Source organism: Leptodactylus fuscus, chromosome 1 (assembly GCF_031893055.1).
Source record: "Leptodactylus fuscus isolate aLepFus1 chromosome 1, aLepFus1.hap2, whole genome shotgun sequence".
NCBI lineage: Eukaryota > Metazoa > Chordata > Amphibia > Anura > Leptodactylidae > Leptodactylus > Leptodactylus fuscus.
In genome coordinates, this window is record NC_134265.1 from 131,189,604 (window position 1) to 131,201,374 (window position 11,771).

At 41.2% G+C, this 11,771-nt stretch overlaps 1 protein-coding gene across 1 annotated transcript; it reads right to left on the reverse strand.

Moving 5' to 3' along the window:
- Nucleotides 1-446: 446 nt before the first annotated feature.
- METTL3 (methyltransferase 3, N6-adenosine-methyltransferase complex catalytic subunit) lies at nucleotides 447-11,431 on the reverse strand. The gene is made up of 11 exons (XM_075276688.1): nucleotides 11,266-11,431; nucleotides 10,988-11,187; nucleotides 8,130-8,513; nucleotides 7,530-7,705; nucleotides 5,683-5,899; nucleotides 4,872-5,059; nucleotides 4,185-4,223; nucleotides 3,989-4,097; nucleotides 3,825-3,890; nucleotides 3,591-3,703; nucleotides 447-722 (listed from the first exon to the last, which is right to left on the reverse strand). The coding sequence occupies exons 1-11, from the start codon at nucleotides 11,369-11,371 to the stop codon at nucleotides 611-613; spliced, it is 1,710 nt and encodes a 569-aa protein (XP_075132789.1). The 5' UTR covers nucleotides 11,372-11,431; the 3' UTR covers nucleotides 447-610.
- Nucleotides 11,432-11,771: the final 340 nt, after the last annotated feature.

Here is an 11,771-nt window from a genome sequence, read left to right on the forward strand (position 1 = left end):
ACAAGAGACCGGACCATGCTGGGAGGTGCCAGAGCAGCCTAGACAGATTGATTGATCTTAAAAAAAAAAAAAAAAAAAAAAAAAAAAAAAAAAAATCACCTTCCCCAGCCCTTTTTTTTTTTTTTCCTTTTTTTAAAAAAAAAACAAAAAAAAAAAAACAGAAAACCCTTTAAGGCTAAAGCCCGACATGGCATCCTGCAGTAAATTAAGAGTCCCATCTTCTACACCGTGGGACAACCTCAGCGTTTACGCCACATGGGGCCCCGGCCTAAGAGAGTTTGAGTAGGTTTGAATGAAGTCTGTCACCAGAACGCAGCATATTAACAGGTACTGTAATTTCAGTAAAAGTCTACAAGGCTTTGGTTTGGCTTTAATGTTCCATTGTTCCAATGTTTCCAGGATTTTAGATTTATGGTTTTCCTTACTGAGTAAGCAAACTTCACATCATTGTTTTGTGGTTTATTTCACGGATTCATAGATTTTGAATGCATTATTGAAGAGGAATGAAATCATAACAGCGTTATTTACATTGGAATCAAGTGTCAGCCAAAAAGCCTGAAGCCATATAAAAACAGTTCTCCTCCATTGTTCATCCTAGTATTCCATGTGTTCACATATTCTTTGGTTTTGAAATCACTCCATCTGGATACTGTTGCTTAAATCGCGCTACCACATCTGGATCTAACAAATGGATTCCATCCAGCTGATTTCCTAAAGTAATCCTAAGGAAAAGAATATTATAAATATTTTTGGACCTTTTTCAGAAAGTCATTACAATTTTATTAATACCAAATATATTCACTTTTTTGCTGTTTGTAAAAAATGTTTTAGTTATAACAATATAACTCTTTAAAGTATACCTTCAGCTATAAAACACTTTTAATACATTAAACTGTAATAAATCTCATTAACCCCTTCCTGCTGCAGGCATTTTTCAATTTTGACTCCGCATCTTCCACATTGTATTGCCTTTTCCCCCCCTTTCTGTTTAGAAATTCATACATATGAGGGCTTAATGTTTGAGGGGAAAATTGTTCTTCTCACGGTACTTAAAGGGGTATTCCCATGTCCCTTGCTCACTAGTCTTCGCTGCTGTAAAGACTTCTTTCTTCCTGTTTTTTGGCATCAATCGGTGGGCGGGGTTTCATATGCAAAGCCAGCAGCGAGATGACGTCACTTCTATGCCACTGGCCTTGCGTGCGCGCTCCAGATGCAGATAGGCATCGGACATACAGTTCTTTAATAAGATGGTGAGACAAGTCCCCAGCGTTCATATATCTCCGAAGTATAAATTTCAGATCCGCTCATTCTGAACGTAAAACTCGTTCAGAATGAGCGCATAAAAAGCAGCTCTCATTCACTTCTATGGGTACCGGCATATGTGCGCTATCCATTGAAATGAATGGGAGGCTTTTTTTACCTATTGCTTTCAATGTGATACTGCTAACAGCTGCAATACGTGCCAACACCAATTGCAGCTGTTAACACTTTATCCACGGCATCTAAAATGTGCAGACGCTGCCATCTTTACCTGATTGCCACCCTTTCCCATCATCGGAGGGCGGTGATTGGTTGCCTTGACAGCTAGAAGCCTATTGAAAGCGCACAAGGCTTGTCACTACATTAGTTCTATTAAACATTGCCATAGGCAGCGTGTAATAGAGGTCAATGAATTTTACTGTACATTGCAATACATTAGTAAGTTAGAAAAAATTTTAAGCTGTGTTCATTTGTTAAACTCCTTGCCGAAGTTATGCCAAAAGTGGTCCCTTTAGTCTTTGTTTTCTCCGCTAAAGATAGACAACCAACCAAAAATAAGCAACCTAAAGTATATGCGTAAATGCATGGGTTCCTTTAAACTATACCAAGCCCTAAAGAAATCTGTGTCCTCACCATACACATAAATATCCACAAGAAAAGCAATCGTGAGTATAACACTTAGTATAAAAGGAATATATTACACATCCAGTCTTGGTCAATAAACTTGTCGTAATTTTATTTATTACATCATACACATATATAACAGACGGACATTAGAAGGGGAATCTACAAATACAAACTGACTGGGTAAAAGTGAAGTGCAACAGATGGTACGTGGTCCCTTTAAGTATTTACATACAATGGAATGCACATGGATTAAGCTAATGCCAGAAAGGACCTCAGCATTGGAGTCCTTTATACACCGTGTGTGGGCATTATATACACATAGCAATTGTATCAATAGCCGCTGAGATATATATCATGAGTGGCCACTAAGTTATACACATTACCACAACAGCTCAAAGAAAATGCTAGAAGTTTAAAGTTACCATGTGGTCCAATATATGTCTCCTATCCATTAAAGTGATAGCATTGATACACACATATTGGTGACTATAACAACATAGGTTCACATGTATCCTATACCACTATATACAGGTTTAATAGCACTGTGGCTTACCCATGTTGACAATAGGAGGTATACAAATCAGGACAGGTACTGGGGAGTAAGTGCCTGTCCCGACTTGTATACCTCCTATTGGCAACATGGGTAAGCCACAGTGCTATTAAACCTGTATATAGTGGTATAGGATACATGTGAACCTATGTTGTTATAGTCACCAATGTGTGTGTATCAATGCTATTACTTAGGAGACATATATTGGACCACATGGTAACTTTAAACTTCTAGCATTTTCTTTGAGCTGTTGTGGTAATGTGTATAACTTAGTGGCCACTCATGATATATATCTCAGCGGCTATTGATACAATTGCTATGTGTATATAATGCCCACACACGGTGTATAAAGGACTCCAATGCGGAGGTCCTTTCTGGCATTAGCTTAATCCATGTGCATTCCATTGTATGTAAATACTTAAAGGGACCACGTACCATCTGTTGCACTTCACTTTTACCCAGTCAGTTTGTATTTGTAGATTCCCCTTCTAATGTCCATCTTTTATATATGTGTATGATGTAATAAATAAATTATGACAAGTTTATTGACCTAGACTGGATGTGTAGTATATTCCTTTTATACTAAGTGTCATACTCATGTTTGTTTTTCTTGTGGATATTTTTTGTTTTCTCCGCTGCAGCGACGAAGTTCCATACACCCATAGTGCTACTGCAGTCAAGCAGGGGTGACAGCAGCAATGTTTACATACATAGCATAAAACAGCTGCGGCCATCGACTTACTGCAGGTGGGACATGGATGTATGTGACATCACTGCTATACGACAAGTAAACAGAGACCTAAGGAACCACCACTGCATCAGTGGATATAACAAGATATTATTGGTTACTTATTTTATCACACCACTACATTAATTCTAAAACCACCTTACAGAAGGTCAATGCCTATAGATAAATACCCACATTTTTAGGAGATCTAGTGACCGACTGGGATTAGAGCCAAACATTTTGTGGAACATACATGGTGACCTGCAAACAGTACCCCTTAAATCATCTTAAAAAGGACCTTTCACCACTTCTACCAATTAAAGTTCTTATCATTTGTTAATAGGTGTTACTCCACCGATTCAGCGCAGTTGGAATCTTTGCTCTAGCCCCTACCATAATCTTTAAACGAGAAAACAAAATACCAACCAGTTTGGCTGCACATTATGCGGTCGTCCAAATAGCTCAATCTTACGAGTCCCAGGAGAAAGCCGTTCAATCATCCCATAAATCTCATCAGGTTTGTGACTGGTAGAACGGACCTAGATGGATGAACACACAGTTTACAATAAACTGATTTAGTTGGTTAATAAATAAAAAGACATCCATCTTCAAGTCAATCAGCCATTTTTATTCTTAAGAATAACATATTTAACATCTTACCTCAGCCACGATAACATCACAGTCTAAGCCCTGGTTAAATCCTTGAGGGTTTCCTTTCACACCAACCTACAAAATAAACAGTATGTACATGTCACACAGATGCCCCTAACTCAAGACATTAAAAAAAGTAAGCGGTAGACCAATGCCATGTGACAAGTCATTACCAGACAATGTTCTTTGCCATGATTCAGCCAATGGCCAGTGCGTCCAGTTCGAATAATTCGCTGTAACTGGTTTGTTTTCACCCAAATTATTTCATCCACTCGCTCATATCTGAATACATGTAATTCAACAGGACCCACAAGTCAATATAGTCATCACGCACGATTCAAATTATTAAACAAAATAGACATTACTCACCCCCACAACTTCAGGCATTCTCGGCCCAGTTCCATAGCCCTGTAATCGGAGATATTATATCAGCAAAACTATACACGACAATGACAAGAGATCTTGTGGGTAATAACGGAAGGCTTTGAAAGAATAAGAGAAGTTCTTCTCTGCAGTAGTTTTCATACATCAGTTTGCTTAGGGAGATACATCTTATAGGGAGATAAGATGCTGGTACCGCACTGTCCATGTTCAGCCAGAACTATGCTGTCCTGATAATGTATACTGTATATCTTCAGGGGAGTAGTCTTAATAAACGACACTACAAATTGTACAAACTAGTATACTGATACGGTATTACTCTAGCATGTCTCGACCTTGGCAAAAATGTATCCACGTTAATGTATCATTACAGTTCAGCCATTTATGATGTACAATATTGTTTTTGTGGCTTATACCATTTGTGAATCAGCCGAAATGGCGTTGCAAGATCCTAGTATCTTGATACTGATACTATACTTCAGTACAGCGCACTGCAAAGTGAAGAAGGGCACAAATAGAAGTAGGGTGCGTATCAATGACCAACCAAAGGCACATTATAGCTTCAGTCAGACTGGTATACATCAAGCTTTATTCAGCTGTATTATATTGTGCAGTCTGATGCGTCCAGAAAAAAAACAAAAAAAACAAAAACACGGAGTGAAATCTGTGATTTACCTGCCAGTGACCCAAAGAAAGAGAAATCCATCGTCCTGCAGCACTGGGATCTGGAGTTTCCTCATCTCATCATCAGTCAAAGTACCATAAGGCAACTCCATGTGAATGTCCCATGGTGGGTCAGCCATTACTACGGAGAACTTTCCCAAGATGCTCATGTCCAGGTATCGAATGTCACAACGAATCCACTGATTTATAGGAGAGGTAAAAGTTACAACTTATAAGCATGTAACACAAATGTATATCATTAAAATATACAATTTTTGACTGGTACGGATCACGGTGCAAACTTTGTAAAGGGAGGGCTTTCTCTACATGGCTTGCACAACTGAACACTGAACTGAAGCAATGTATATGCATTTTTTTTTTTTATCTTTTAAGTTTCAATGTGGACCTCTCCTTACACAGTTACAGCAGGCACACAGTTAAAGTATTCTGTCTATTTAATGTAAAGATCTGACAGGTCCTCTAGTATATGATGTGATATGTACTCATGGTGGGGACCATCATAAATAGAAGGTTAATAACCCCAAAAATAATAAATTAACAGTTCTTGAGCAAGTTAAAAATAGTTTGTACTTGTTTTTAAATCCATTAACTGTACAGAAAACATATTGAACCACACAGAAACAACACAGAGGTTCTCAGACACACGACAGACCTTAAGCAATGGAGAAGAACAACAACATTAATAGTAATTTGTATTTAAATTGTACCAACATATTCTGCAGTACTATACAAATCAGAATCTTTGTATCTCTTTGATAGGTTTCTTATGGCCTATTAAGTATGGGTTTACTACTATTCCTACCTGTGAGGGGAACAGACGTCCTACACTTGCATCTCCCACACCTTTAACCAGAGGCATATCCTGGTTTGGAGTGGACTCAGATCCTGTTGTGGTTCCAACAGGCTCTACATATGCATCAATCTCATAGTGAACATATTTACAAGTGTCCATGTGAAAACACGTATTGAGAAAGGAGCAATCACCGAGAGATTCATCTGTGTGTATGTTTATGATGCGCCTGGAGGAAGAAAAAGAAAGAATTATATAAAATATAATATCTATATATATCTATATATCTATATATATATATATATATATATATATATACACATTCACCGGCCACTTTATTAGGTACACCTGTCCAACTGCTCGTTAACACTTAATTTCTAATCAGCCAATCACATGGCGGCAACTCAGTGCATTTAGGCATGTAGACATGGTCAAGACAATCTCCTGCAGTTCAAACCGAGCATCAGTATGGGGAAGAAAGGCGATTTGAGTACCTTTGAACGTGGCATGGTTGTTGGTGCCAGAAGGGCTGGTCTGAGTATTTCAGAAACTGCTGATCTACTGGGATTTTCACGCACAACCATCTCTAGGGTTTACAGAGAATGGTCCGAAAAAGAAAAAACATCCAGTGAGCGGCAGTTCTGTGGGCGGAAATGCGTTGTTGATGCCAGAGGTCAGAGGAGAATGGCCAGACTGGTTCGAGCTGATAGAAAGGCAACAGTGACTCAAATAGCCACCCGTTACAACCAAGGTAGCCAGAAGAGCATCTCTGAACGCACAGTACGTCCAACTTTGAGGCAGATGGGCTACAGCAGCAGAAGACCACACCGGGTGCCACTCCTTTCAGCTAAGAACAGGAAACTGAGGCTACAATTTGCACAAGCTCATCGAAATTGGACAATTGAAGATTGGAAAAACGTTGCCTGGTCTGATGAGTCTCGATTTCTGCTGCGACATTCGGATGGTAGGGTCAGAATTTGGCGTCAACAACATGAAAGCATGGATCCATCCTGCCTTGTATCAACGGTTCAGGCTGGTGGTGGTGGTGTCATGGTGTGGGGAATATTTTCTTGGCACTCTTTGGGCCCCTTGGTACCAATTGAGCATCGTTGCAATGCCAAAGCCTACCTGAGTATTGTTGCTGACCATGTCCATCCCTTTATGACCACAATGTACCCAACATCTGATGGCTACTTTCAGCAGGATAATGCAATGCCATGTCATAAAGCTGGAATCATCTCAGACTGGTTTCTTGAACACGACAATGAGTTCACTGTACTCCAATGGCCTCCACAGTCACCAGATCTCAATCCAATAGAGCATCTTTGGGATGTGGTGGAACGGGAGATTCGCATCATGGATGTGCAGCCGACAAATCTGCGGCAACTGTGTGATGCCATCATGTCAATATGGACCAAAATCTCTGAGGAATGCTTCCAGCACCTTGTTGAATCTATGCCACGAAGAATTGAGGCAGTTCTGAAGGCAAAAGGGGGTCCAACCCGTTACTAGCATGGTGTACCTAATAAAGTGGCCGGTGAGTGTATATATCTATATCTATGTTCTGGCAGTTCTACTTGAATGAAAAAATTTTTTGTAACACATAAACCTTGTATTTATTTTAAGCTCCCTTTCATCTACCACATTAACTACCACGGTGCCTACATCATCATGGTATTTGCTCCATGGACGATGTAGAGTTCTAAACAAATGCTTTCGAGGAGCAGCCACCAACATTATTGGACTATCTGGTAATAGCATGGACATAGCAAACTGACTTGTATACTAAATGCAAAAACACATGAAGCTACTAGTTTTAAAGGCCATAAGTACAGGATCATTACAGAAAAATCTATTACCTGAAATGAAGCTTCTTACAAGGAGTGTCCACCCCAGATGCTCTCATACACTCTTCTTTCGTGCCATAATCGCAGAACTCCTGGACCTGAGCCCTCCCACGAGAGCGGAACTTCTCCACAATAGACTGTTCCTTCGCCGTGCTAGTGTTCAGAAGCTCTAGGATTTCTTGGCTTACCTAACATTTCACAATATCAATAGTAATATTAATACACAGCAAAGCTGAAACATTTATTCTTTTCAGCAAACTGTAGTCACATAGACCACAGACACAATAGTCTGGAGATGTTCATTGTGATCTCATTCATTGTGATACAGAGTCAAAACTGTAGTGTTTTGGAAATGGAGATAATGGCATGAAAATTAAGCAGAAAAATGTTTAAAACAAAAACGTAGGGGGTGTTCCAGACCCTAATTGAGTTTTCATACTAATTCATAAATAGGAGTGGCTTGAGCGCACTCCCCGTCCCCTGCACCTGATTGAGCTGACTAGAGGCTGCCACAACAGCTGATCTGTGTTGGACCCCCTTTTCCTTCCCAGATACCATACTGATGAAATCTATTTGGGGACCATAAAACTGCTTTAAGTAAGATAAAGTCACCTTTTTGCTTTGCTGCTCCTTGGTGGACTGCTGACTTAACAAACTCTCGATTTCCAGGTCCACATGAGATGCGTTCTTTCTTGCCTTCTTTTGTGGCTCTGATACTTTTTTCTCCTTTGAAGTACCAGCAGCAGATGGGGACGAAGAAGAAGCTGAAGATTCACTTTCCTGAATTCTTCTTTTTTTTGTTCCTGGTGCAATGGTTGGGGCTTTTCTTTCTGAAACAGCTCCCATCATAGCCGAAAGCTTAGAGTGGTCAGCAAAAGTTACTACAGTGGGTCGGTCATCATCTTCCTGCTCGCCACCTTTTACTTCAATCAGTTCTTGAGCTGCAAATTTCTGTAAAAGGCTTTCAACAGCTTGCCTCGAAACAGAAAAATCTGGCTACAATGACAAATGAAAACAACAACAACAAAAAAAAAAAAAAACCAGAATTAAAGTTAAAATACTTTTAAATGTGATTTCTGAGATGACTTCAGGTATAACTTTCAAGAAACTACTGCAATGGATCACAGTGGTAATGCTCTCTTCCAAAATCGGCACCCCTATAGCTCAATTACACCTTCAGTCTACATCGGGCAGATTGGGCTCCTTACTATGGAGCATGTGACTACATTTGCTGTGTGTGCTTTGTAACTGCTGCATAAGCCATCCTGCCCAACAGAAATTATTCATGGCCTGCTCATGCTCCATTTAGGACAGCACATACGTCTACATCTGTATTATATTACTGTGTATTATCCTGTATCTGTATTACTATGCTGCTGTAACATACTGAAATTTCCCCACTGTGGGACTACTAAAGGATTATCTTATCTTATATTGTTATTGTAGCACTGATGTAATAAACAGGGAGGAAAAGAATAAATGAGTAAGCTTCACTTTGATGAAGATAGACAACAGGAGGGGGGGGGGGGGTTCTAATGACATACAAAATTTGGTTGACAATAATAATTTGCAAAGCAATTGTCGTCATGTGAATATCGCTTTGAGACACACAATCGCTTCCGGCCAAGTCAGTGTTGTAACTGACATCACTGCTGCAGGCTCAGAGGGATCACCACATCGATGGAAGGGGAGTGAGATTTAATGATAAGTAATGGTTTTTAAAATTTATTTTATACCATTTGATGTGCTTACACAGCTTTCTTAAAAATTGCAAAGAACCCCTTGAAGCTACAGATCCTCAAAAAGTCCTAACACCCCTAGCACTAAATGTGCAGCTCAAATATAAAATAAAATTATAGTGAATGTTTGCTTAAAAGTTGTCTGTATCTTCTCAATAGTTATCTTTGCCCAGTCTTCATCCTACAAGCTCACTGATAATAATTAGAGATGAGCAAACACTGTTCGGATCAGCCGATCTGAACAGCACGCTCCCATAGAAATGAATGGAAGCACCTGGCACGTACACTTTGCCGGCGGCCGGTCGCCGTGCCAGGTACTTCCATTCATTTCTATGGGAGCGTGCTGTTCGGATCGGCTGATCCGAACAGTGTTTGCTCATCTCTAATAATAATGCAAGAATGAAAAACAGCTGTGAAATGGCTGCATTAGAGGACGATTTGGGGCATTAAACCACTCAAAGGTCCTTATGGCCCGTGGGTGTACTGTCCCAAGTCACCATGTAATATGCCGCCCATGCGCATAATAAAAATAAATCAGCTTTATACGCACCCTGCCATTGTACTCCTTGTGCCAACTCGATTATTCCTTGAAGCCGAGGAGTACACCTTGGCTTCAGTGCACATGCCCCGTACCCCTAGCACTTGCAAACTGAAGCCAGGGTATACGTCCTCGGCCTCACTGAAGCACTGTGTAGGTAATGGGAGTAGTGTCCCAAATTCATTTGACAGTTTTCCTTCAATGGTTTTGCCTAGAATCTATTTTGGTAAGGAAGCTGAAGGTAAAAAAACCGAAACATACTTACCTGTCCCCGATACTCCGGTATAAAACACCGCGGTCTGGTGCTACCGCTCAGTGGATTAAGTCAATGACCCAAGACATGGGAGACACCGGAGCCCGATAAGTATGTTTTTTTTCCCCAGCTTCCTTACCAAAAACAACTCATCCTGGACAACTCCTTAAAATTCACTATGCGTGAATGGGGCTTATTCACATGATTGCTTTTTTGGACATTCAATTTTAACAAACTGTCAAAAAAATAGATCATGTCCTATTTTTTTTTTTTAAATTAACTTCCACAGATCTCTCAATAGACTTAGGGCTAGATCACACGTGGGCAAAGGGGAGTTTTTTGATAGCGGATTTCGCTTCAAAATCAGCCCCTTTACAATGGAGCCCTATGTGAACAGCTAGCTTTTTTTTTCCGCTAGCTTTTTTTTCCACTAGCTTTTTTTTTCTGCTAGTTATTTTTCAGCTAGCAGAAAAAAGAAGCGACATGACCTTTCTTCAGGCGTTTTCCGCCTGAAGAAAGCAATAGAAGTGAATGGGAGGCAAAAACAGCGCAGGTTTTTTTCAGCGCGGTTTTTTGCAAAAAACCGCTAGCTGTTTTTTGCAAAAAACCACGCGGAAAAAACCGCTAGCGTTTTTTTTTAGCCCATTCACTTCTATGGGAGGGGAAAACAGCCTGGCTTTTTTTGGAAGCGGTTTTTACAAAAAAAAGCTCCAAAAAAAGCCTGGCAATGTCAAAAAAAAGCTTCCTAATTAGGAAGCGGTTTTTTTCAGGACCAAAATAAGCCAGGAGGTTTTTACGTGTGAACTAGCCCTAAAACTTATGCAGGATCTGTGAAAATGGGTGCCCCTCGAGTGCAAAACGGCTGTGTCCCTTTTCCAGTCATAAGAACACAGCTTTTACAACAAGGCTCTGCAGCAGCTCTGCCACAGGTGTCTCTTACCATGGTGATGGCCTGCTGTATGGACACAGAGTCTGCTGGCAGGACCAGGGACAGGTCTGACAGATGGTGCAGGAGCTTTCTCTCTAGTTCAGGGTCTGGGGTCACCTCTGTGGCTCCCTTAGGAGGCTGTGAAGCCCCTGATGGGACTGGGCTGTCACTGCGAAACGATGGAGCCAGTCCTGCATCCGGGTTCTGCAGATCTGTGGAAGAGACTGTTAGCAATGAATGGTATGGACAGTCAGGAAGCACAGCGTGTACACAGCACCAACCCTCCTCACCGAGGACCAGCTGAGAGCTGACATCTTTCCGCCTCCGCTGCAGCCTCTCCCGCAGATAGTCCAGCTGCTTCTTGTGAGCCTGGATAGAGCTCCATGTGTCTGACATGTTGCAGCCCCGCCGGGGGCGCACTGCCGCTTCACAATGGTAACCGGGCTCCGCAGTATGGTCCTGGCGCCCCGGATGTTGACAACGTGAGTCGGAAGTGAAGAATACGAAGACTTCCCGGCGGGTCCAGCCAGCAGCGCTCAGCCAATCAGGAGAGCGCATCCAATTAGCCAATGGAAGTCACAGTGCGCGGCCTGTCAGGGGGAGATGAGTGGTCGCGGAGTGTGATAAGGAAGGAGCTTTCAGTGTTGTTATAGGGGGCTGCGCTGGAGGCGGGGAGTGCAGGGAGCCTGTTCTGCTCGCTCATCCCTATGTTGTACTACGCTATGCTTCCTGTTAGCAATTACGTCGACCACTAGATGTCAGTATAACTAGTTACAAAGACCACAGAGCACATTTA

What these genes read in the sequence shown, in the direction of transcription:
- METTL3 (XM_075276688.1), bottom strand. Translation starts at nt 11,371, where the DNA reads ATGTCAGACACATGGAGCTCTATCCAGGCTCACAAGAAGCAGCTGGAC. An exon ending in GAATGCCTGAAGTTGTGGGG is followed by an intron (nt 4,098 to 4,184) that starts GTGAGTAATGTC and finishes ACATGTATTCAG; the next exon opens with ATATGAGCGAGTGGATGAAA. An exon ending in ATGGCAAAGAACATTGTCTG is followed by an intron (nt 3,891 to 3,988) that starts GTAATGACTTGT and finishes TTTATTTTGTAG; the next exon opens with GTTGGTGTGAAAGGAAACCC.